At 50.9% G+C, this 24,705-nt stretch overlaps 1 protein-coding gene across 3 annotated transcripts in view; it reads right to left on the bottom strand.

Annotated features, from left to right (window-relative positions):
- TBC1D5 (TBC1 domain family member 5) overlaps positions 1–24,705 on the bottom strand; it is a 1,888,005-nt gene that overhangs the window by 857,424 nt on the left and 1,005,876 nt on the right. For all 3 annotated transcript variants that reach the window (XM_086942181.1, XM_086942182.1, XM_086942183.1), the window contains one exon: positions 22,883–22,991. In XM_086942181.1, the coding sequence (XP_086798307.1) occupies positions 22,883–22,991 (109 nt within the window). The remainder of the gene's footprint in view (positions 1–22,882; positions 22,992–24,705) is intronic.

Here is a 24,705-nt window from a genome sequence, read left to right as displayed (position 1 = left end):
TCTGGGGCCGCGCTCTGGACACCGCGCACCCCTCGCCGCAACTTCACCCCCCTTTGGCTCACACTACCCGAGCGCCCCACGTTGAGCGTTCTCCCCCCCTCTGACGGGCAGGTCACTGGGGCGGGGACGGGCGTGGCTTCCATCTCGGGCTGCTCTGGGGTTGGCGGTGCAGCTACTCTGTCCCTCCTCCCCCTGCCACGCCCCTACTGCTTCCTGTGGCCTATTTTATGGCACTTCTATCCCGGCCGCGCAGCGGACGAGCCCAGCGGGCGCGACAAAGGCGCGCCGAAGTTGCGCCTAAGTTAAGCCCGTCTGCGCCCGTCCGCGACAGGCCGGGACCTGGGGCCACACACCCTGCCCCTCTGCTTGCATACTCCTCTGTGCAACTCCTCTCCTGCTCGGCTGATGTGCCTCTTCCCCTTTCCCTTACGCAGCATCTCACTTCCTTAGGCATTTATGCCCCTCATCCTGGCCGTGCCGCTTCCCTGCAGCTTACTTCTTCCGTGCACTCCCAGGATCCCACGCCTTCCATCAATATTTCTTCCCCCTCCCATATTGACTCTGCCTGTCTCCTCAACACTCGTTCGGCAGGCAAGCACCAACTGCAATATTTCAACCTTCTTACCTCAGATTCTCCTGATATTCTGTTTTTAACAGAAACTTGGTTCTCAGAGGCTTCACTTCCTGATATCCTGGCCATCCTCCCTGAATCCTATTACGCCCTCCGGGCTGATCGCCCTGACGGCAGGATCGGAGGGGGTGTAGCCATGATTGTTCGGGCCAATCTTCAATTCCAGCTCCTTTCCCAACCTTCCATGGCTGGGGTTGATTTCTTGGTTGCCCGTTCCACTAACCTTCCCGTCCCTTTGACAGTTTTCCTTGTGTACCGCTCCCCCCCCTGAGTATGCCCTTATTTGTGGCCTCCCTGCAGGAACTCCTTGCTACGCTTGTAGTTAATAACTCCTCGGTTCTCCTGCTAGGAGACTTCAATTACTGGCCTGGCGACCCCAGGGAGGATCTGGCATCCAAGGACTTTACGGCCACCCTCCTGTGTCTTAACCTCCAGTCCCATGTTTCTGCTCCCACCCACAATCTTGGCCATATACTGGACCAAGTCTGGTCATCTCAGGACAAAGTCTCTCCCCCTAGCATTCTTCCCTGCACATGGTCCGACCATTCTCTTATCTTTTTCTCTATTAATCTTGGCTCCCTTCACAAACCTCCTCGCCCTAAGAATATCTTTGCCCGCAGTTGGAACCGTGCGGATCTGCACTCTCTCTCTCTTTCCCTTGCATCTTCCCCCTGACCTTAATGGTCTCCCTCTTGATATCCAGGCCGCTGCAGTCAGCAACTGGCTATCTTCTTCCTGTGACCTAGCTGCCCCTCTCAAGATAGTCAAGGCTATTCGCCCACATGAGGCCCACAGATGGTTTAATGCTGAACTCAAGGTTCTTCAACTGGAAATCAGACGCTCTGAGCGTCTTTGGCGCCGTACTTACTGCCCGACCTCAGGGCTAAATACAAACGTCTGCTGAATGACTATAAGAAAGCCATCCTTGCGTCCAAGACCAAGTACTCCTCTGAGCAGGTCGCATTGTCCGCAAATAAATCCAAAGAGATTTTCTCTCTGGTCAACAACTTGGCCACCTCTGATCGTGTATGCCCCAAGCTCATTCCTTCCCAGGCCCTCTGCTCCTCCTTAAACGACTTTTTAATCGAGAAGATCGTTAAAATAAAATCTAACATTCCTACCACACCTTTTCCCTCTCCTCATCCTGCCCCTTCTGTGTCTAACTCCTCCTTCGATTCCTTCCCGCCTATTTCCTTGGACTCTTTTCTTGCCTTGCTCACTAAAACCAAATCCGGCTCTCCAGCCGATTGTGCTCCTGCTCGCGTGCTGAGAACTCTCTTTACCTCTTGCCCTACCACTCCCCTTTCTCTTCTTAATGCCTCCCTTTCTTCTGGCTTGGTTCCTTCTTCATTTAAATCTGCGATTGTCCTTCCCATTCTCAAAAAACCTGGTCTTGATTCTTCTCTTCTTTCTAATTTCAGACCCATTTCTCTCTTACCCTATCTCGCTAAAATTCTCGAAAGCCATGTCACTTCTTGTCTTTCTTCTTACTTTGAGCAGAACCATCTTCTTGCCTCCCATCAAGCGGGCTTCCGCTCTGGCCACTCTACGGAGTCAGTGGTGCTTGCGGTTCTTGATGAGCTGAAAGCTAAGGCCGATACCAACTCCCCTCAAGCTCTGGTTCTCCTCGATTTGTCCGCTGCGTTCGACACGGTTGATCATACCATCTTACTTGACCGTGTCGGCGCAGCGGGCATTCGGGGCTCTGCTCTCTCCTGGATCACGTCCTTTCCAACAGGACGTTCACAAGCCGTTCACCTCTCTGGTTTCTCCGCTTCTCCCCTTTCAGTGTCCTGTGGGGTTCCTCAAGGCTCCTCCCTCTCTCCTCTTCTTTTTAATCTCTATATTCGTCCCCTCATTTTTTCTCTTCTTGATCTGGGGATCTCTGTGTATAATTACGCAGATGACCTCCAGCTCGTTTTCGACCTCTCCTCTTCTTCTCACTCCCTCTCATTTTTTCGTTCCACTCTGGTTTTTATTTCCGGTTGGATGAGCGCCAATCATCTCAAGCTCAATCCAGACAAGACTGAGCTTGTCTTGACTGGTGGCTCATCCAGTCCATGGTCTTCTGCTTTCTGGCCCCCCATCCTTGGTCCCCCTCCTACCCCGGTTTCCTCTGTTAAAATGCTGGGCATCAAGGCCAGCCAGGACCTGTCAATGCATGCACAGGTTAGCTCTGTAGTGTCCTCCTGCTTCCTCTCCCTCCGCTTGATCCGAAAATTCTCCCGCTTTTTTTCCCTGGATTCCCTTAAAATTATCATTTCGCCCTCATCACCTCCCGCCTTGATTATGGAAATAGCTTGTTCGTGGGCATCCCCGCCTACGAAACTCGCCGTCTTCAAGCAATCCAGAATCAGGCTGCCCGTCTTATTTTTCATTTTCCCAAAACGCACCATATCACTCCTGTCCTTAAATCACTTCATTGGTTACCCGTTTTGCAGAGATCCCTATTTAAACTAGGGTGCCTAGTTTTCCGGGCTGTTGATCGCTCTGCTCCGGCGTTCATCAATACCTTGATCTCCACTCATACCCCTGCCCGTACCCTCCGCTCATCTACTTCCGCCCTCCTCACTGTTCCTCGCTTTCGCAAATCCCGCACTGGTGGTACAAGATTTTCTGTGCTGGCCCCCCGGTTCTGGAACTCCCTCCCTCTATCTATGCGCTCAATTCCCATCTTTTCACACTTCCGCAAAGCGCTCAAAACATTCTTGTTTGCCCAGGCCTACACCTGTTAACTTCCTTGGCCCTGTCTGTATCTGTTGTTTACAGCTCTCAGCGCCAGGAAGCCGCTTGGCCACAGTGCGCTTAACAAATATCTTATTCATTCATTCATTCATTCATTCATGCATCATGTGCAAAGCTTCTAGCCTATACCTCGGAATGGGTTTTCATGCCTCATGTGTAAAGGTTCTAGCCTATACCTCTGAATGTGTTTTTATGCATCATGTGTGAAGCTTCTGCTTGTTCTATGTTCTAAGTACTAGTTCTACCAAGTGTTTATTCCTGACAGTTGTCCATGTAGCCCCGCCCCATGTATATAATCCCCTGTAAATTCTGCCCATGCCTATGGCACAATGTACATCCTGTGATTCTGATTCTGATGTGTTCTGATAATACAAAGGCTATTTTTATATAACCTTGTGTGGAGTTCCTTTTGTGGGGGGGCCTGGGATGTTGTTGCTGGGGGTGCGTTCGCAAATGCTTTACACATTGCCTCCGAGATAAGCCTGACTGCTCCTGCCAAGCTACCAAGGGGGTGAGCCGGGGTTATCTTTAGCGGGTGACTTCCTTGCCCTGACTAGAGTGGTGGTTTCTGCCTGGCTTTGGCGCAGGCCTCAGCTAACCAGAAATCCCATTTCTAACACCGATTGATTGCTGTGTGAAGGTTATATTTGTTGATATGAATTAGCTGGACGATAATTCTCAGCACATGCACGGGACACAAGGAATACTCCTTTACAAGATATAGTGAAGGCCACAATGATGGAAGAATTTGGCATTGTATTTATCATTTGAAGGAGGTTGCCATCAAGTACATCAGGAACACTTGTTTTGATTGCTTCTCACTACAGTGCCAACTATGGGAGATGTTTCTTCTCTTAAATTTGATGACTTCATTGTATGCTTTGGCTTTAGTTGGAAGGAGTTGCCCCTGTCCACCATTAATGGTGGATATACCTTCTTTAACTCTGTCTCGAGAACCAATGATCCTTATACTTCTACTCTTAGACTTAATTTCTAGGTCAAGTACATTTCTCCTTTTCTTGTTTGGAATCTTCATTTGGTTCGACTTTCAATGGAATATTTGTTGACACCAGCCACTTCAAAATTTTCCGATTTAACCACAACCTTAGCTTAGCATTAGGAAGCTTCCCTTTAGAGGAATGGAATTTTATCTCAATTTGCAAATGTGTACTTGCAGCTGCTGAATTGAATTGCCTGGATTATATCCATAAATGCTATATTCAGGTGACTACTGATTTGTAATTGACTCATTCGATTTGAGATTGTAACTTTACTAACGTGTTACTAAACCTTCATGAGTTTGCACGATTACCCTTCTCTGTCCTTTTGACGTTAGCACGTCTAGGTGGTGCCTGTACAGGTATGACGAGTGTGATTCCCAGCATGGCCAACATCGATTCGAAGGAGAATGACGCCACTACCTGTGTGTAGAGGTACTACTCAAAAACATCTGAATCTAGTCTGATGCCTGGGGAATACTCCTAAATAAGGAATCTTCGGCTAGAAGTCTCCATCAAATTTCATGTTTTCAGCCTCAGTTTGAAATAAAGGCAAATACCAGTGGACCTAGTGGCGATTGGGGTTTGCGCCAAATGTGCCTGCTGCAAACACTATCCTTATTTTTCCCCACTGTCACTTCCGGTCTTCAACCTTTACTTATGAAAGGTTATAAGCAAGACTGTAGAGGTCCTACTTCTCACCTCTTTTCTTCAGCCTCTACCTGTGCTGTATCAAATATGGTTATACAGAGTCCTGTAGTGGTCCTACCTCTCACCTCTGTTCTTCAATCTCTACTAGCGCCTTACAACACAGTGCTGTATTCAAATGCCTAGGGGCGTCCTCCCTCTCACCTCTACTCTTCACCACTATTGCACCCCACCACACCAGATGCAGAGTCAAATGACAGTTAAATTTGTATCCGCTTCGAGAGAATGCACAAGCCTGGACAATTGGCAGATTGGAACAAGTTACTTACCTTCGGTAACAATGTATCTGTAAGAGACACAGGTTATAGATTTCTTACCTTAGAATTACCCCCAGGTATCAGACAGGATTCGGAGAATTTTTTCTTAGCAGCACCCATGCGCGTCTGTAGGTGGCGTTGGTCGACTCCATGATCGTTGTCGGCGTCATGGTCGCCAGGATGACGTCGCAGTGTCTACTTAGACGCCGCCCCTGTGCACTGACATCTGTTCTGACACGACTTTGCATACCAGAAGGGCAGAGCCAGGAAAGACACTGACCACCGGTGTGCCACAACTTAGGCCCTGAAAGGGAGCCCCTATCCTTAGAAGTCAGTTCGCAGAGCACGGAGGATGGATGGGGCGGTAAGGAATCTATAACTAACCTAAGTCTCTTACAGATACATCCATACCAAAGGTAACAAAGGTAAATAACTTGTTCATCTGAAGGAGCAGTTAGTTAAAGATTCCTTACCTTAGAATAAATACCCCAACAATACCAACCTCAGAGGAGGGTCTGCGAATCAAGTTCCACCAGAAAATCCAGGAAGACAGAACGGGCAAAATAGCTGTTCATCCTGACTTGGCTGTCCAGGCAGTAATGTCTGGTGAACGTGTGCATAGATGCCCACGTTGCCGCCTGGCAGATATCAAGAAGTGGGGCTTCACGTGACAATGCAGTAGTTGCTGCTGTAGCCCTAGTGAAATGAGTACGCAGCCCCACTGGAGGTTTCTTTTTCCCTAAAGCGTAACAGATTTTCATACAAAGGACAACCCATCTGGAGATGGTACGCTTTTGGACAGCCCGACCTTTCTTGGCACCCACATAGCCAACGCAGCGCTGATCCTACACCTGGAAATCTTTTGTGCGGTTGAGGTACAAAGGCAGCACACGTTTTGGGTCCAGATGAAGTCTCTCCTCCTTGGAAGGGTGCGGAGGTGGGAAAAAGGTGGGCAAAGTGTTAGTTTGTCCTATGTGAAAAGGTGAACCACTTTCGGAGGCAACAATGGTCTCATCCTAAGCACCACTTTGTCCGGATGCACAGAGAAGAAAGGGGGCTTAGAGGATAGAGCCTGAAGCTCACTCCCCCTGCGAGCAGAGCTGATGGCAACAAGACAAGCAGTTTTCAAGGTGAGGATCCTGAGAGGACAGTTGTGAAGGGAGCGCACATAAGAAAAGTCAAAACGAGATTCAAGTCCCACTGGGGCATTATGAAAAGAGATGGAGGAAAAAGATGAATAATGCCCTTAAAGAATATGTTTACAATAGGGGACTTGAATAAAGAAGGCTGCTCTGGTATCCAAAGGAAATCAGAAATAGCAGCAAGACAGTCTTTTAGAGTGCCCAGAGCAGAGCCCTGCTGGGCCAAAAAAAGGATTGACAGGAGCAATGCAGAAAGAGGGGCAGAAAGGGGAACCACAGCCTTTTCTGTGCACCATGACACAAATTTGTTCCATCGACAGCCGTATACCGCTTTAGTGGAGGAACACCTAGCTGCCAAGACGACGTTACAGACTTCGAACAGAAGGTCAAAAGCTGTCAACTGTCGCTGCTCAATTTCCATGCAAGGAGGTGGAAGCTGGACAGGTTCGGGTGGAGGACCGTCCCCAGCTGCTGCGATAGAGATCCTCCTGAAGGGGTAGTCTGATCGGAGGATCGATGGCCATGCGCAGGAGCTTGGGGAGCCAGACTGTTCATGCCCAGTCCTCCGCCACAAGAATGAACTTCTTCAGCACTCGGGCAGAAGTTGTACAGGCGGAAAGGCGTGCAGGAGGCCGCAATTCCACTCGTGATGAAAAGCATTGTCGGGTGAGTGCTGCCTTGGAACTCCAACGCGTAAAACGGCTGGTATTGTGTGTTCTCTTCGGTGGCATACAGATCTAACCAAGGCTCTCCCCACCACTGAAAGAGACCCTGCACCACCTCAGAGCGAAGACACAATTTGTGATCTACCAGGCACCGGCGGCTGAGTTTGTCCGCCCTGGCCTTCAGAGAACCTGCCAGGTGTTGAACCACCACAGCTATGCCCTGATATTCCAGCCATGTCCAAAGGCGAAGAGCCTCTTGACATAGGGTCCATGACCTGTGTTTGTTGCAGTACCACATGGCGGTGGTGTTGTCTGTGAACACGTGCACTACCTTCCCCTTGAGGGAGGGAAGGAATGCCTTCAGTGCCAGGCAGATTGCCCGGCACTCCAATAGGTTGATATTGAGCCCAGACTCCTCTGATCTCCACCTCTCCCAGATGGCCGCCTTATCGCATGAGTGATGCATCGGTCACTGCTGTGAGTTCTGGTTGGGGAAGGGAGAGGGATCGGGCTCTGACCCACTCCTGGTCGGTTAACCACCACTTCAGTTGTTGTGCTGTTCCCTCCAAGATCTGGACATAGTTGGAAGGCTTCCCCAGATGCTGCACCCAATGGAACTTCAGGTCCCACTGCAGACCCCGCAAATATCACCTGGCATGATCCACAAGCAGGATGTAGCAGGACAAGAGTCCCAACAGCCTGAGGGTCATTCTCACCGAAATCCAGGATAAAGGCTGAAACATCGTAACATGGCCCGAATATCCCGGACTCGCTGCTCAGGAGGATAGGCCCAAAACTGCACTGTGTCCAGAACAGCACAGATGAAAGGGAGCGTCTGAGAGAGAGTGAGGTGTGACTTCAGCACATTTATAGTAAACCGAAGGGAGTGCAGGAGGTCTGCAGTAGTCTGAAGGTGGGAGACAACAGCCTGGGGCGAGCCCTCCAACAGCCAGTTGTCGAAATAGGGGAAGACTGGAACCCTTGATCTGCATAGATGACCTGCGACCACCGCCATCACTTTCGTGAACACACGAGGGGCACTGGTAAGGCCGAAGGGGAGCATGGTAAACTGAACATGCATGTGGCCTACCATGGACCGTTGGTAGTATCTGCGGGCTGGCAGGACAGGAATATGGAAATAGGCGTCCTGCAAGTTTAATGCCACCATCAAGTCTCCAGGGTCGAGGGCAGACAGGACCTGAGCCAACGTGAACATTTTGAACTTCTCCTTCCAGAGGAAGAGGTTATGGGCCCTGATGTCTAGAATAGGACACAGGCCTTTGTCATTCTTGGGCACCGGAAAGTAGTGGAAATAGCAACCACGACCTACTTCTGGTGCAGCGACACTTACGATAGCTCCCTTGGCCAAGAGAGCCGAGACATCCTGGCGGAGAAGCACCAAATGATCCTCCGACATATGATCGAGAGATGGTGGCATGGAGGGAGGGGCAGTCTCAAAGGGGAGGGAGTAGTCCCATCGGACTATCTGCAAAACCCACCTGTCCGACGTGATGTATTGCCAGTGGGGGAGGTGTGGCGAATCCTGCCACCCACTGGCCCCTGATGGCCCTGAAGGGTCGGACGAGGAAGGTTTGGAGGCTGATACTGGTGGGGGGGGGGGGAAGTGTGGACTGGCCCGTCCGCTGGCTCCCAGACCCGCAAGGTTGCAGGGTACCACATACGCGGACAAGCAGAGGCTGGGCAGCATGCGGAGACCAGTGGCTATGTTGGGCCGGACGTGGTGGGATGTCCCAACCGTAGCCACGAAAGAGGGCAAAAAGCAGACTGAGGTAGACGGGATGCGAGGCCCAAGGATCTGACCGTAGTCCAAGAATCCTTAAAGTGCTTGAGCGCCACGTTCGCCTTGTTACCAAAAAGGCGACCGCCATCGAAGGGCATGGCCAGCAAAGTTAACTGGAAATCCCCGGAAAAGCCAAATGTCCTTAACCAGGCATAGCATCTAAGGGCTACTGATATGGCAATCGTTCTGCCTAGTGAGTCAGTGGTATCCAGTCCACATCTAATCGTGAATTTTGCTGCATCTCTCCCATCTGCCACTGCTTGGGAGAGAACGGCCAGGGCCTCCTCTAGGCACTGAGGCAGAACTAGCACGACGGCATCACAGATAGTATGTGAGTATAGCCCCAAGCGACACCCGGTATTCACAGACCGTAGAGCCAAGCTGGAGCAAAAGAACATACGCTTCTCAAGATGATTCGGCTTCTTGGAGTCCCTGTCTGGGAGAGCAGAAGGGAATGCGCCCTTGGAAGAAGAGGCTTGGACCACGAAGTTCTCTGGGGAAGGGTGTTGGGTGAGGAAAACTGGGTCACCCGGAGCCGGGTGGTGGCGGAAGGCAATCGCCGTTTCCACAGGAGCCCCTGTGCTGGGTTTGGACCAGGTGGCCAGAAGGACGTCAGTGAAGGCTTTGTTGAAGGGCAGAAGGGGTTCAGAGGAGGTTGCCACAAGCTGAGGTACCTCTGTCAGGAGATTAATCCTGAGTGCCACTGAAGGGAGCTCCAGGCCCAAGGCCTTGGCTGCCCTTCGCACCACCACAGCGTAAGATGATCCCTCCTCCGTAGCCACAGTAGGTGGAGAAAGCATGCCAGGGTCTGAAGAAGTGTCAGACCACTGGAGCCACCCAGGTCCTCTCTCCAGTCTGGATCTTCAAGCTGGTCTGCCAAAGGGTCGGGCGACCCCTCCCAATCCTCATCACCACCTTCTGGGTGATAGGGAACACCAGGGATGAACAAGGGAACAAAAGTACCCTCCGGCATATGGTTCGAAGTCAGTCCGGCTCCGGGTCAATCTCTGGGATGGGGACGGCACTGTTGCCGGGGAAGGCCGGGTAAGATCGACCGGTGTAGATACAGATCCAGGCCTGGATCCACAGGGCTCTCCAGTATCGAAGGCCCAGGTCACCCGACTGTCTCCACGGGGTCCGAAGGTATGCTCGTGGAGTCCGACTGCCCAAAGATACAGTGGAGGGCTTCGTAAAATGTATGAGGTTGGGCAGGGGACGCTCCGGTTCCTGGAAACGGGGGAGGCACGAAGTCGTCCCAGAATCAGGCACCTGAGACGGAGCCTTACATCGACGATGCTCCGGCTCCTACGTTGTGTCAGCCGACCGACGGGGAGATGGCGAAGAGGGCCGGTGCGTCTTTGACTTCTTCTTGTGCTTCAACTTAACCGAGGACTTTGAAGACTTTGATTGGGGGCTCCGCGAACGGAGAAGGAGCATCGTCCGCTGTTGCCTCGGTGGATCATGGAGATGTCTGAGTGGAAGAGAAAGGGAGAGGTGTGTGGTCGATGTGGGAGGTTATGAGTTTGTTGATGTAGGGCTTTGTATCAACAGCTTGAACTGGCATCTTTTCTGGATCTGGAGCTAGTTTAGCTTCAGGAGGTGGGGTGTGATGTGTGTCTGTCTGGGGAGGTCGAGGATGAATGTTGCAGTTGAGTTTTACATTGTCTGTAGTCTCTTCAGGAGGCGTGTAGTGATTCCTATATAGAGTGTGTTCCTTTAGTATAGCCTGCAGGTGACGAGGTGCTGCATTACGGCCCTTCTGTTGTTGACTGGGAGCCACCTGAAGATCTTGAAGAGTATGCGTAGTGTGTGGAAGCAGGCGGATAGGACTGCGTTCACCTGTTTCTCATAGATAGCTTGCTGTCAAAGATGATGCAGAGACTGCTGGGTTACTCAGGGAGCAGCCTCATCTGCTACAACACCAGTGCCAGAAAAACAGGAGCAGGGGTTGTAATGTGTGGAAGTTCGCTCCATCATCGAATGACCACAGGCACAGACGGTCAGTCCTCTGGAAGTTCAACAGGATTTATTGAGCCTTCAATCGGGCTTGATTAAATCTATGGAAAGGTTATTTTCCTATAACATGGAGGATGCGTCTTGGGACCTGCTGCACATTTTCACAGTCGGCTGGTGTGGATGGTGGGAATGGGGTCACTCTTTAGCTCTTCAGTTTTGACACTGCAATGTTGTTGCCCCCCATCAACACAACCCACAGTCCTGTAGACGCCCAGGAGAAGCCACAAAAAGGGGCACAACGCTGCCTTGAGCTCCCAAAGCGGATTGGCACTACATCTTCACATGAGCTCCCCGGCTGCACTCAGCAGTCTCCTGTCAGGCAGGTCTGTGGGATGTTGAGAAAGAGCGGCGATCCTTAAGGAAGGCCTGGGTCCAGCTTCCACCAGGACAAAGTGGACAGAAGTATGGAAAGGATCCAGCATCCCGTTAACCAGTTCACTAGTGCTTTTCCAGATGTGCCCCTCCATGTACTATAGTCCACTGTGGTTGGTAACAGGATAGACAAAAGTGACAGATCTGTTGTGTAGTTCCTATAAATCTAGATAGGATCTGCACGTTTAGACAACAAACTGTATGATTGTGTCCAGACTGATTCCACACACCCTCACCCGGTATGTCCGCCTGTATACCAGCTAGCTCACAGTGCCACTTTAAACTCCTCTTACCAAGGGGAGACTAGTTCCTGGTAACTATCGAACATGACAACCCTGACCCTTCAAGGATCATGGAAACAGTACAGTACTTTTCGTTCAGTCACTCGTGCTCATGTTGTCTCATAGATATACACAGAATAAACAATGGGGATATTTTCAATAAGCATTTATTGACCCAGCGTCATTCTAGTGTAAAATATATGTGCTGCAACAACCATAAGACAGAAATAGATGTATACGGTTATAAGCATCAACAGAGTAAGTAGATGGTAGAATTATATCATAGTGCTAAAACAATGGATATATGCACTCTTATAAGTACATGACAGAAATAATGCATACACCTACAATGCTAACCCTAACTAGATGTACCTAAATGATCCTAGCATGTATGTAGGTGTGTAGCCAAGAATCCCCCTTGGATAAAGCAACCCCATTACCTGATTTGACAGAATGAAGAACCCCGTCTTTGTCTTGAGATGGACACCCCACGAGGGATGTCAGATTACTGCGTGCTGGAGTGCCTGTGTGCAGGAACCTCAGCGTCTTGTGTCAGAGTGGAAGTCTTTCTGCTCTGCTCTGCTCGTCCCAGCAAAGATATGGTGCTATATCCCAAGAAGTACCGCCAGGGGTTCTACCTTGCTGTGTCATGTCGGCCAAGGATGACGATAGGGATGACCCTCATACATAGTTATTATGCAGACTATGTAGAAGATGGTAGTCCTGCTGTAATTCTGAGAATCCTCATGCAGAATAAATGATGCCAGTTTCCCGAGAAAACCAAACGACATTTATGCAGCACTTAACTAGGTAAAAGGTCAGCCCAAAACTGTTATGTAGTACAATGGCAGGGTAACACCTTCCTCCATTCCTTTGTTACGTTCCCCTAACTCCCTACTGTAAGAATGCCCGCTCCTCTACACTTCGACTCCGACGAACGCCTTATTTCACCTCAGTTCTTCTCACTGTCGTAAAGACTGGTCTTCCTCCTTCACTAGTCTACTTTACACCCAATTATCATCTTCGTCCCTTGTTCAGTATTTCTGTAGGAAGGGCCTTCCCCTTCTAGTGTGCATCACTGCACCCCTCCCATTCCTTCAGACCAAGCCTACTTGTACCTCTTGTGATGCTTTGAGTTGCCTTCATCACTGCACCCCTTCCATTCCTTCAGACCTAGCCTACGTGTAGCTCTTGGGATGCTTTGAGTTGCCTTCATCACTGCACCCCTTCCATTCCTTCAGACCTAACCTACGTGTAGCTCTTGTGATGCTTTGAGTAGCCTTTATCAGTGCACCCTTTTTCTTCCTTCAGACCTAACCTACGTGTAGCTCTTGAGATGCTTTGAGTTGCCTTCATCAGTGCACCCTTTTTCTTCCTTCATTCCTAGCCTACTTGTAGCGCTTGTGATGCTTTGAGTTGCCTTCGTCACTGCACCCCTTTTATTCCTTGAGACCTAACCTACGTGTAGCTCTTGGGATGCTTTGAGTTGCCTTCATCACTGCACCCCTTCCATTCCTTCAGACCTAGCCTTCGTGTAGCTCTTGGGATGCTTTGAGATGCCTTCGTCACTCCACCCTTTTTCTTCCTTCAGACCTAACCTACGTGTAGCTCTTGGGATGCTTTGAGTTGCCTTCATCACTGCACCCCTTCCATTCCTTCAGACCTAGCCTTCGTGTAGCTCTTGGGATGCTTTGAGATGCCTTCGTCACTGCACCCCTTTTATTCCTTCAGACCTAGCCGACATGTAGCTCTTGGGATGCTTTGGGTTGCCTTCGTCACTACACCCTTTTTTTCCTATAGACCTAGCCTGCGTGCCGCTCTTGTGATGCTTTGAGTTGCCTTCGTCACTGCACCCCTTCCTTTCCTTCAGACCTAGCCGACATGTAGCTCTTGGGATGCTTTGAGTTGCCTTCATCACTGCACCCCTTCCTTTCCTTCAGACCTAACCTACGTGCAGCTCTTGGGATGCTTTGAGTTGCCTTCGTCACTGCACCCCTTCCTTTCCTTCAGACCTAGCCGACGTGTAGCTCTTGGGATGCTTTGAGTTGCCTTCGTCACTGCACCCCTTCCTTTCCTTCAGACCTAGCCGCCGTGTAGCTCTTGGGATGCTTTGAGTTGCCTTCGTCACTGCACCCCTTTTCTTCCTTCAGACCTAGCCTGCGTGTAGCTCTTGTGATGCTTCAAATTGCCTTCGTCACTGCACCCTTTCCATTCCTTCAAACCTAGCCTACTTGTAGCGCTTGTGATGCTTTGAGTTGCCTTCGTCACTGCACCCCTTCCACTCCTTCAGACCTAGCCGACATGTAGCGCTTGTGATGCTTTGAGTTGCCTTCGTCACTGCACCCCTTCCACTCCTTCAGACCTAGCCGACATGTAGCGCTTGTGATGCTTTGAGTTGCCTTCGTCACTGCACCCCTTCCACTCCTTCAGACCTAGCCGACATGTAGCGCCTGTGATGCTTTGAGTTGCCTTCGTCCCTGCACCCTTTCCATTCCTTCAGACCTAGCCTACTTGTAGCTCTTGTGATGCTTTGAGTTGCCTTCATCACTGCACCTTTTTCTTCCTTCAGACCTAGCCTACTTGTAGCGCTTGTGATGCTTTGAGTTGCCTTCGTCACTGCACCCCTTCCATTCCTTCAGACCTAGCCTACGTGTAGCTCTTAGGATGCTTTGAGTTGCCTTCATCACTGCACCCCTTCCATTCCTTCAGACCTAGCCTACGTGTAGCTCTTGGGATGCTTTGAGTTGCCTTCATCACTGCACCCCTTCCATTCCTTCAGACCTAGCCTACGTGTAGCTCTTAGGATGCTTTGAGTTGCCTTCATCACTGCACCCCTTCCATTCCTTCAGACCAAGCCTACTTGTAGCTCTTGTGATGCTTTGAGTTGCCTTCATCACTGCACCTTTTTCTTCCTTCAGACCTAGCCTACTTGTAGCGCTTGTGATGCTTTGAGTTGCCTTCGTCACTGCACCCCTTCCATTCCTTCAGACCTAGCCTACGTGTAGCTCTTAGGATGCTTTGAGTTGCCTTCATCACTGCACCCCTTCCATTCCTTCAGACCTAGCCTACGTGTAGCTCTTGGGATGCTTTGAGTTGCCTTCATCACTGCACCCCTTCCATTCCTTCAGACCTAGCCTACGTGTAGCTCTTAGGATGCTTTGAGTTGCCTTCATCACTGCACCCCTTCCATTCCTTCAGACCAAGCCTACTTGTAGCTCTTGTGATGCTTTGAGTTGCCTTCATCACTGCACCTTTTTCTTCCTTCAGACCTAGCCTACTTGTAACGCGTGTGATGCTTTGAGTTGCCTTCGTCACTGCACCCCTTCCATTCCTTCAGACCTAGCCTATGTGTAGCTCTTAGGATGATTTGAGTTGCCTTCATCACTGCACCCCTTCCATTCCTTCAGACCTAGCCGACGTGCAGCTCTTGGGATGCTTAGAGTTGCCTTCGTCACTGCACCCCTTTTATTCCTTCAGACCTAACCAACGTGTAGCTCTTGGGATGATTTGAGTTGCCTTCGTCACTGCACCCTTTTATTCCTTCAGACCTAGCCTACGTGTAGCTCTTGAGATGCTTTGAGTTGCCTTCGTCACTGCTCCCCTTTTCTTCCTTCAGACCTAACCTACGTATACCTCTTGAGATGCTTTGAGTTGCCTTCGTCACTGCACCCATTCCTTCCCTTCAGACCTAGCCGACGTGCAGCTCTTGGGATGCTTTGAGTTGCCTTCGTCATTGCACCCTTTTATTCCTTCAGACCTATCCTACGTGTAGCTCTTGGGATGCTTCGAGTTGCCTTTGTCACTGTACCATTTTATTCCTTCAGACCTAACCTACGTGTACCTCTTGAGATGCTTTGAGTTGCCTTCGTCACTGCACCCATTCCTTTCCTTCAGACTTAGCCAACGTGCAGCTCTTGGGATGCTTAGAGTTGCCTTCGTCACTGCACCCCTTTTATTCCTTCAGACCTAACCTACATGTAGCTCTTGGGATGCTTCGAGTTGCCTTTGTCACTGTACCCTTTTCTTCCTTCAGACCTAGCCTACGTGTAGCTCTTGGGATGCTTTGAGTTGTCTTCTTCACTCCACCCTTTTCTTCCTTCAGACCTAGCCGCCGTGTAGCTCTTGGGATGCTTTGAGTTGCCTTCGTCACTCCACCCTTTTATTCCTTCAGACCTAACCTACGTGTAGCTCTTGGGATGCTTCGAGTTGCCTTTGTCACTGTACCCTTTTCTTCCTTCAGACCTAGCCTACGTGTAGCTCTTTGGATGCTTTGAGTTGTCTTCTTCACTCCACCCTTTTCCTCCTTCAGACCTAGCCTACGTGTAGCTCTTGGAATGCTTCGAGTTGCCTTCATCAGTGCACCCCGTCCAGTCCTTCAGACCTAGCCTATGTGCAGTTCTTGGGATGCTTTGAGTTACCTTCGTCACTGCACCCCTTTTATTCCTTCAGACCTAGCCTACGTGCAGTTCTTGGGATGCGTTGAGTTGCCTTCGTCACTGCACCCTTTTCTTCCTTCAGACCTAGCCTATGTGCAGTTCTTGGGATGCTTTGAGTTATCTTCGTCACTGCACCCCTTTTATTCCTTCAGACCTAGCCTACGTGCAGTTCTTGGGATGCGTTGAGTTGTCTTCTTCACTCCACCCTTTTCTTCCTTCAGACCTAGCCTACGTGTAGCTCTTGGGATGCTTCGAGTTGCCTTCATCACTGCACCCCTTTTATTCCTTCAGACCTAGCCTACGTGTAGCTCTTGCGATGCTTTGAGTTGCCTTCGTCACTGCACCCTTTTATTCCTTCAGACCTATCCTACGTGTAGCTCTTGGGATGCTTCAAGTTGCTTTTGTCACTGTACCATTTTATTCCTTCAGACCTAGCCTACGTGTAGCTCTTGGGATGCTTTGAGTTGCCTTTGTCACTGCACCCCTTCCATTCCTTCGGACCTAGCCTACGTGTAGCTCTTGGGATGCTTCGAGTTGCCTTTGTCACTGCACCCCTTTTCTTCCTTCAGACCTAACCTACGTGTACCTCTTGAGATGCTTTGAGTTGCCTTCGTCACTGCACCCATTCCTTTCCTTCAGACTTAGCCAACGTGCAGCTCTTGGGATGCTTTGAGTAGCCTTCGTCACTGCACCCCTTTTATTCCTTCAGACCTAACCTACGTGTAGCTCTTGGGATGCTTCGAGTTGCCTTCATCACTGCACCCTTTTATTCCTTCAGACCTAACCTACGTGTAGCTCTTGGGATGCTTTGAGTTGCCTTCGTCACTCCACCCTTTTATTCCTTCAGACCTAACCTACGTGTAGCTCTTGGGATGCTTCGAGTTGCCTTTGTCACTGTACCCTTTTCTTCCTTCAGACCTAGCCTACGTGTAGCTCTTGGGATGCTTTGAGTTGTCTTCTTCACTCCACCCTTTTCTTCCTTCAGACCTAGCCTACGTGTAGCTCATGGATGCTTCGAGTTGCCTTCATCACTGCACCCCGTCCAGTCCTTCAGACCTAGCCTGCGTGTAGCTCTTGGGATGCTTCGAGTTACCTTCGTCACTGCACCCCTTTTCTTCCTTCAGTCCTAGCCTATGTGCAGTTCTTGGGATGCTTTGAGTTACCTTTGTCACTGCACCCCTTTTATTCCTTCAGACCTAGCCTACGTGTAGCTCTTGGGATGCTTCGAGTTGCCTTCGTCACTGCACCCCTTTTATTCCTTCAGACCTAGCCTACGTGTAGCTCTTGCGATGCTTTGAGTTGCCTTCCACATCCCCACCCTGTCCCACCCTCTACTAATACTCTAATAGTCCTCTTCCTCCCTCTCTTTCCTTCCTGCAGCCTTACCTTCCTCACTTTTTACTACTGCAGTAGGAGTGGCCTGCCTCCACCAAAGCACTCCTTGCTCCAAATTAGTTATGTAGGACCAGCCATAACCTGCCGGTTGCCTTCCACAGTCCCCGATAATGCTGCATGAGGAGCCGTCGTCTCGCCCTACGTGTCCTCGCTGCGTATGAATCCTGTAAGAGAAGCTTCCCGCCACCCGACCACTCCGCTTCCCTATGAACTCTGTGAGAGAAGCCCCACTCTCTCCGCTGTTATCATAGTGCCTTCCACCATCACTAGTCTGACCCAGTCCATGATCCTGAGACACTTCCCTCCATTCCCAGCCTTCCTCGATCCAGCGGTCTATTACTCCACCCCAATGTGGACTTTGCTATGTCCAACACCCAAAGAGAAAACCACGAACCGTAGTCTTCGCCCATACCCAATACTGTATGGACACTTGTTCTCCACCCATGGCTCTCCATCATCCCGAGCCTTCCTCTCTCCCTACTACAGCTGCAAGTCTGGTCGTCCTCCATTCCCAACATTGTAGAGGAAGCTTTCCACCATCCCTAGCATGCCACACTCCCTCGTAAGGCAGTAAGAGTGGTCCACCGCCATTCCTAATGCTGCAAAAGAAGCTCTCCGCCATTCCTAGCCTGCCACACTTTGTGCTAAGGCAGCAAGAGTGGCCCACCGCCATCCCTAATACTGTAGTAAAAGCTCTCCACCATCCCGAGCCTGCCTCACTCCCTCGTAAGGCAGTAAGAGTGGCCCACCGCCATCCCTAATACTGTAGTAGAAGTTCTCCACCATCCTGAGCCTGCCACACTTTGTGCTAAGGCAGCAAGAGTGGCCCACGGCCATCCCTAATACTGTAGTAGAAGCTCTCCACCATCCCGAGCCTGCCTCACTCCCTCGTAAGGCAGTAAGAGTGGCCCACCACCATCCCTAACACTGTAGTAGAAGCTCTCCACCATCCGGAGCCTGACACACTTTGTGCTAAGGTAGCAAGAGTGGCCGACCGCCATCCCTAATACTGTAGTAGAAGCTCTCCACCATCCCGATCCTGCCTCACTCCCTCGTAAGGCAGTAAGAGTGGCCCACCGCCATCTCTAATACTTTAGTAGAAGCTCTACACCATCCCGAGCCTGCCTCACTCCCACGTAAGGCAGTAAGAGGGGCCCTCCGCCATCCCTAATACTGTAGTAGAAGCTCTGCACCATCCCGAGCCTGCCTCCCTCCCTCCCTCGTAAGGCAGTAAGAGTGGCCCACCACCATCCCTAATACTGTAGTAGAAGCTCTCCACCATCCCGAGCCTGCCTCCCTCCCTCGTAAGGCAGTAAGAGTGGCCCACCGCCATCCCTAATACTGTAGTAGAAGCTCTCCACCATCCCGAGCCTGCCTCCCTCCCTCGTAAGGCAGTAAGAGTGGCCAACCGCCATCCCTAATACTGTAGTAGAAGCTCTCCACCATCCCGAGCCTGCCTCCCTCCCTCGTAAGGCAGTAAGAGTGGCCCACCACCATCCCTAATGCTGTAGTAAAAGCTCTCCACCATCCCGAGCCTGCCTCACTCCCTCGTAAGGCAGTAAGAGTGGCCCACCGCCATACCTAATACTGTAGTAGAAGCTCTCCACCATCCCGAGCCTGCCTCACTCCCTCGTAAGGCCGTAAGAGTGGCCCACCACCATCCCTAATGCTGTAGTAGAAGCTCTGCACCATCCCGAGCCTGCCTCACTCACAAGTCAGTAAGAGTGGCCCACCGCCATCCCTAATACTGTAGTAGAAGCTCTCCACCATCCCGAGCCTGACACACTTTGTGCTAAGGCAGCAAGAGTGACCCACCACCATCCCTAATACTGTAGTGGAAGCTCTCCACCATTCTGAGCCTGCCTCACTCCCTCGTAAGGCAGTAAGAGTGGCCCACCGCCATCCCTAATACTGTAGTAGAAGCTCTCCGCCATCCCGAGCCTGCCTCACTCCCTCGTAAGGCAGTAAGAGTGGCCCACCACCATCCCTAATGCTGTAGTAAAAGCTCTCCACCATCCCGAGCCTGCCACACTTTGTGCTAAGGCAGCAAGAGTGACCCACCACCATCCCTAATACTGTAGTGGAAGCTCTCCACCATCCCGAGCCTGCCTCACTCCCTCGTAAGGCAGTAAGAGTGGCCCACCGCCATCCCTAATACTGTAGTAGAAGCTCTTCACCATCCCGAGCCTGACACACTTTGTGCTAAGGCAGCAAGAGTGGCCCACGGCCATCCCTAATACTGTAGTAGAAGCTCTCCACCATCCCGAGCCTGACACACTTTGAGCTAATGCAGCAAGAGTGGCCCACGGCCATCCCTAATACTGTAGTAGAAGCTCTCCACCATCCCGAGCCTGCCTCACTCCCGCGTAAGGCAGTAAGAGTGGCCCACCGCCATCCCTAATACTGTAGTAGAAGCTCTCCACCATCCTGAGCCTGCCTCACTCCCTCGTAAGGCAGTAAGAGTGGCCCACCGCCATCCCTAATACTGTAGTAGAAGCTCTCCACCATCCCGAGCCTGCCTCACTCCCTCGTAAGGCAGTAAGAGTGGACCACCACCATCCCTAATACTGTAGTAGAAGCTCTCCACCATCCCGAGCCTGCCTCACTCCCTCGTAAGGCAGTAAGAGTGGCCCACCACCATCCCTAATAGTGTAGTAGAAGCTCTCCACCATCCCGAGCATGCCTCACTCCCTCGTAAGGCAGTAAGAGTGGGCCACCACCATCCCTAATGCTGTAGTAGAAGCTCTCCACCATCCCGAGCCTGCCTCCCTCCCTCGTAAGGCAGTAAGAGTGGCCCACCACCATCCCTAATGCTGTAGTAGAAGCTCTCCACCATCCCGAGCCTGCCTCACTCCCTCGTAAGGCAGTAAGAGTGGCCCACTGCCATCCCTAATACTGTAGTAGAAGCTCTCCACCATCCCGAGCCTGCCTCCCTTCCTCGTAAGGCAGTAAGAGTGGCCCACCACCATCCCTAATACTGTAGTAGAAGCTCTCCAACATCCCGAGCCTGCCTCCCTCCCTCGTAAGGCAGTAAGAGTGGCCCACCGCCATCCCTAATACTGTAGTAGAAGCTCTCCACCATCCTGAGCCTGCCTCACTCCCTCGTAAGGCAGTAAGAGCGGCCCACCGCCATCCCTAATACTGTGTTAGAAGCTCTCCACCATCCCGAGCCTGCCTCCCTCCCTCATAAGGCAGTAAGAGTGGCCCACCGCCATCCCTAATACTGTAGTAGAAGCTCTCCACCATCCCGAGCCTGCCACACTTTGTGCTAAGGCAGCAAGAGTGGCCCACCGCCATCCCTAATACTGTAGTAAAAGCTCTCCACCATCCCGAGCCTGCCTCACTCCCTCGTAAGGCAGTAAGAGTGGCCCACCGCCATCCCTAATACTGTAGTAGAAGTTCTCCACCATCCTGAGCCTGCCACACTTTGTGCTAAGGCAGCAAGAGTGGCCCAAGGCCATCCCTAATACTGTAGTAGAAGCTCTCCACCATCCTGAGCCTGCCTCACTCCCTCGTAAGGCAGTAAGAGTGGCCCACCACCATCCCTAACACTGTAGTAGAAGCTCTCCACCATCCCGAGCCTGACACACTTTGTGCTAAGGCAGCAAGAGTGGCCCACGGCCATCCCTAATACTGTAGTAGAAGCTCTACACCATCCCGAGCCTGCCTCACTCCCTCGTAAGGCAGTAAGAGTGGCCCACCACCATCCCTAACACTGTAGTAGAAGCTCTCCACCATCCCGAGCCTGACACACTTTGTGCTAAGGCAGCAAGAGTGGCCCACGCCATCCCTAATACTGTAGTAAAACCTCTCCACCATCCCGAGCCTGCCTCACTCTCTCGTAAGGCAGTAAGAGTGGCCCACCGCCATCCCTAACACTGTAGTAGAAGCTCTCCACCATCCCGAGCCTGCCTCCCTCCCTCGTAAGGCAGCAAGAGTGGCCCACCGCCATCCCTAATACTGTAGTAAAAGCTCTCCACCATCCCGAGCCTGCCTCCCTCCCTCGTAAGGCAGCAAGAGTGGCCCACCGCCATCCCTAATACTGTAGTAAAAGCTCTCCACCATCCCGAGCCTGCCTCCCTCCCTCGTAAGGCAGCAAGAGTGGCCCACCGCCATCCCTAATACTGTAGTAAAAGCTCTCCACCATCCCGAGCCTGCCTCACTCCCTCGTAAGGCAGTAAGAGTGGCCCACCGCCATCCCTAAAACTGTAGTAGAGCTCTCCACCATCCCGAGCCTGCCTCCCTCCCTCATAAGGCAGTAAGAGTGGCCCACCGCCATCATTAATACTGTAGTAGAAGCTCTCCACCATCCCGAGCCTGCCTCACTCCCTGCTGAGACCACTCATGTGGCCGTCCCCTATGTCTAATGCTGTAGAAGCTCTTCACCACCCGAGCCTGCCTCCCTCCCTCGTAAGGCAGTAAGAGTGGCCCACTGCCATCCCTAATGCTGTATTAGAAGCTCTCCACCATCCCGAGCCTGCCTCCCTCCCTCGTAAGGCTGTAAGAGTGGCCCACCACCATCCCTAATACTGTAGTAGAAGCTCTCCACCATCCCGAGCCTGCCTCCCTCCCTCGTAAGGCAGTAAGAGTGGCCCACCACCATCCCTAATACTGTAGTAGAAGCTCTCCAGCATCCCGAGGATGCCTCCCTCCCTCGTAAGGCAGCAAGAGTGGCCCACCCCCATCCCTAATACTGTAGTAAAAGCTCTCCACCATCCCGAGCCTGCCTCACTCCCTCGTAACGCAGTAAGAGTGGCCCACCGCCATCCCTAATACTGTAGTAGAGCTCTCCACCATCCTGAGCCTGCCTCCCTCCCTCGTAAGGCAGTAAGAGTGGCCCACCACCATCCCTAATACTGTAGTAGAGCTCTCCACCATCCCGAGCCTGCCTCCCTCCCTCGTAAGGCAGTAAGAGTGGCCCACCGCCATCCCTAATACTGTAGTAGAGCTCTCCACCATCCCGAGCATGCCTCACTCCCTCGTAAGGCAGTAAGAGTGGCCCACCACCATCCCTAATACTGTAGTAGAAGCTCTCCACCATCCCGAGCCTGCCTCACTCCCTGCTGAGACCACTCAAGTGGCCTTCCCCTTTGTCTAATGCTGTAGGAGGAGCTCTCCCCCATTCCTATCTTACTCATGCAATCTACTGCTCATCTTCAAGTGCTAGGCTTATGTATTAATACTACTTCCTTTATTTTGATTACTAGATGCAGGGGACTATTTTAACTAGCATTACCCTCCTTGCCCTCCACTAACCACGTCACATGAATCCTACAGGCCTCACCAGGGGCAAAGGCTGGGTCTGATGTCCCAACACTTCAGGAATTAGGATCCAGGGGTAAGAGGATGGCATTTTTTGGAAACCCCACCAGCTTGTTCAATCCCCAAGTCTCTCACAGGTAAGTTATCCACATGCAGCGCCCGGAGCCTCTTACCTTCCAGCACACACTGCGGAAGCGGCTGCTCCGAAGGCGCCCGTTGATCCCATGCGACCGGATCCGCGCCAGGCAGTTGTCATTCCCAAAGAGCTCATCCCATTCTCGGCTGCAAGAACCCAAGAGAAGGAGATGTCAGATCATGAGAGGTGAGTGGCAGAGACAACAGAGCAGAGCAGGGCCAAAGAACAGAGCTAAGACCCTCCTTGGCACCGCAGGGCTTGCTCTGAGAGGGCACAAGCCTGGGACGCAGTTGGGCATGGAGTAATGCATGACTAACGTTTTGGACACATTCTCTTTCCCTTATTTAATGAATATGCAGATCGCATAATCATGCCAGCCACCAAATGAAATTCAGGAAATCTGCGTAGGCCATTTCATTACTTGCCAAGGCTGGCCCCACAGTTTAGCAAATGAACAAGAAAATAATTTCTATGCAATAATCTGTCTACAGACCTTAGGAAAGCATTACAAACGTGGCTTTCCTGCTGAATTTCTCTATCTTCCTACAGGTGAGTTTGGTTCACTGTGTACACTGTGAAAATGAAGAATTATTTAAAAGAAAAGTAGAGAAATTAAAGGAAAGAGAAAGGGAGAAGAGAAAGGAAAGAGAAGGGAAAAGAGAAATTAAATGAAAGGGAAAAGAGAAGACAAATGAAACGGAGAAGAGAAATTAAATGAAAGGGAGAAGAGACATTAAAGAGAAAGAACAGGGATATGAAAGAAAGAGAAAAAGAGAAAAAAGAAAGAGAAATAGAGAAAAGTGGAGAAATAAAAGAGAAGGGAGAAGAAAAGAGAACAGAAAGGGAGAAGAGAAGACAAGATATGACATTTGGGAGCATTCCAAGGCTTTTATGCCAGTCCCTAAACCATGAGCAGCCGGCAGGAAAGCAAGTTTAATGCGGAAATATTTTGGGGTGAAATCCCGTGGACTTATGTGAAAACTTTAAACTTGAGGAGCGCCCTGGCAGCGGGCCTGAGCACCGACATGTCCAGACCTAAGAGGACGGGGGAAAACAAACATTTGCAATGCAATAGGTCTCGCATTTGGAAAGTTAAAGTTATTGGTATTGTAAATGACCCATTTTTTATTTATGTGTTGGTTTTGAAAATAGCGAAATTAACCCCTTCACTGCGGCGGCTATTCCGCCGCAATGCTAAAGGGGCGGGGCGGAAATGCGGCGGGCGCATGCTGGTGACGGAACGGCTCCGTCACCAGCGTCGGTTGCGCTGTGCTTATGACAGAGAGGTTCCGTCATGGCCCCGCCCGCTCAATAGAACGCTCAGCGCAGGCACGGAATTCACACCGCGCAGGAGCTTTGGGCGGGCCATGACGGAACGGCTCCGTCATCAGCACAGTGTCACCGCAGCTGATGACGGAGCGGTTCCGTCATCAGCATGCAAAGGGTCAATAGCTTTGTCATTTACAATGCCAATAGTTTTAACTTTCGGAAATTTGACACCTATATCATTTCAAATGCAATATGTGTTGTATTTATGTGACTTAGGTGTATTGATATTACAAATAACAATGGCTTTTATTTTTTTAATAATTAATACTTAAAAGCTTTTGTAATTTATAATGCCAATAGCTTAAACTTTTGTAAATAACTTTTGTGAAGATTATGTTCAGTGTATTTTATTGTGACGAAAATATAAGAACCGAAGTGAAATATTAACATCTTTTTGTGACATTTGTAATAAAACTTGAAACATTGAGAGAACATATTTGAACCAGTTGTTGAATGTTTGCACAGATTGATGCTGTGGTGGCGCTGAGCGCTGTTGTGGTGGCAACTAGTGATGCTGTTGCGTTCAGTGAT

The sequence above is a fragment of the Lissotriton vulgaris genome, chromosome 10, assembly GCF_964263255.1.
Source record: "Lissotriton vulgaris chromosome 10, aLisVul1.2, whole genome shotgun sequence".
Taxonomy (NCBI): Eukaryota; Metazoa; Chordata; class Amphibia; order Caudata; family Salamandridae; genus Lissotriton; species Lissotriton vulgaris.
This window is presented reverse-complemented; position numbering and strand designations above follow the sequence as displayed.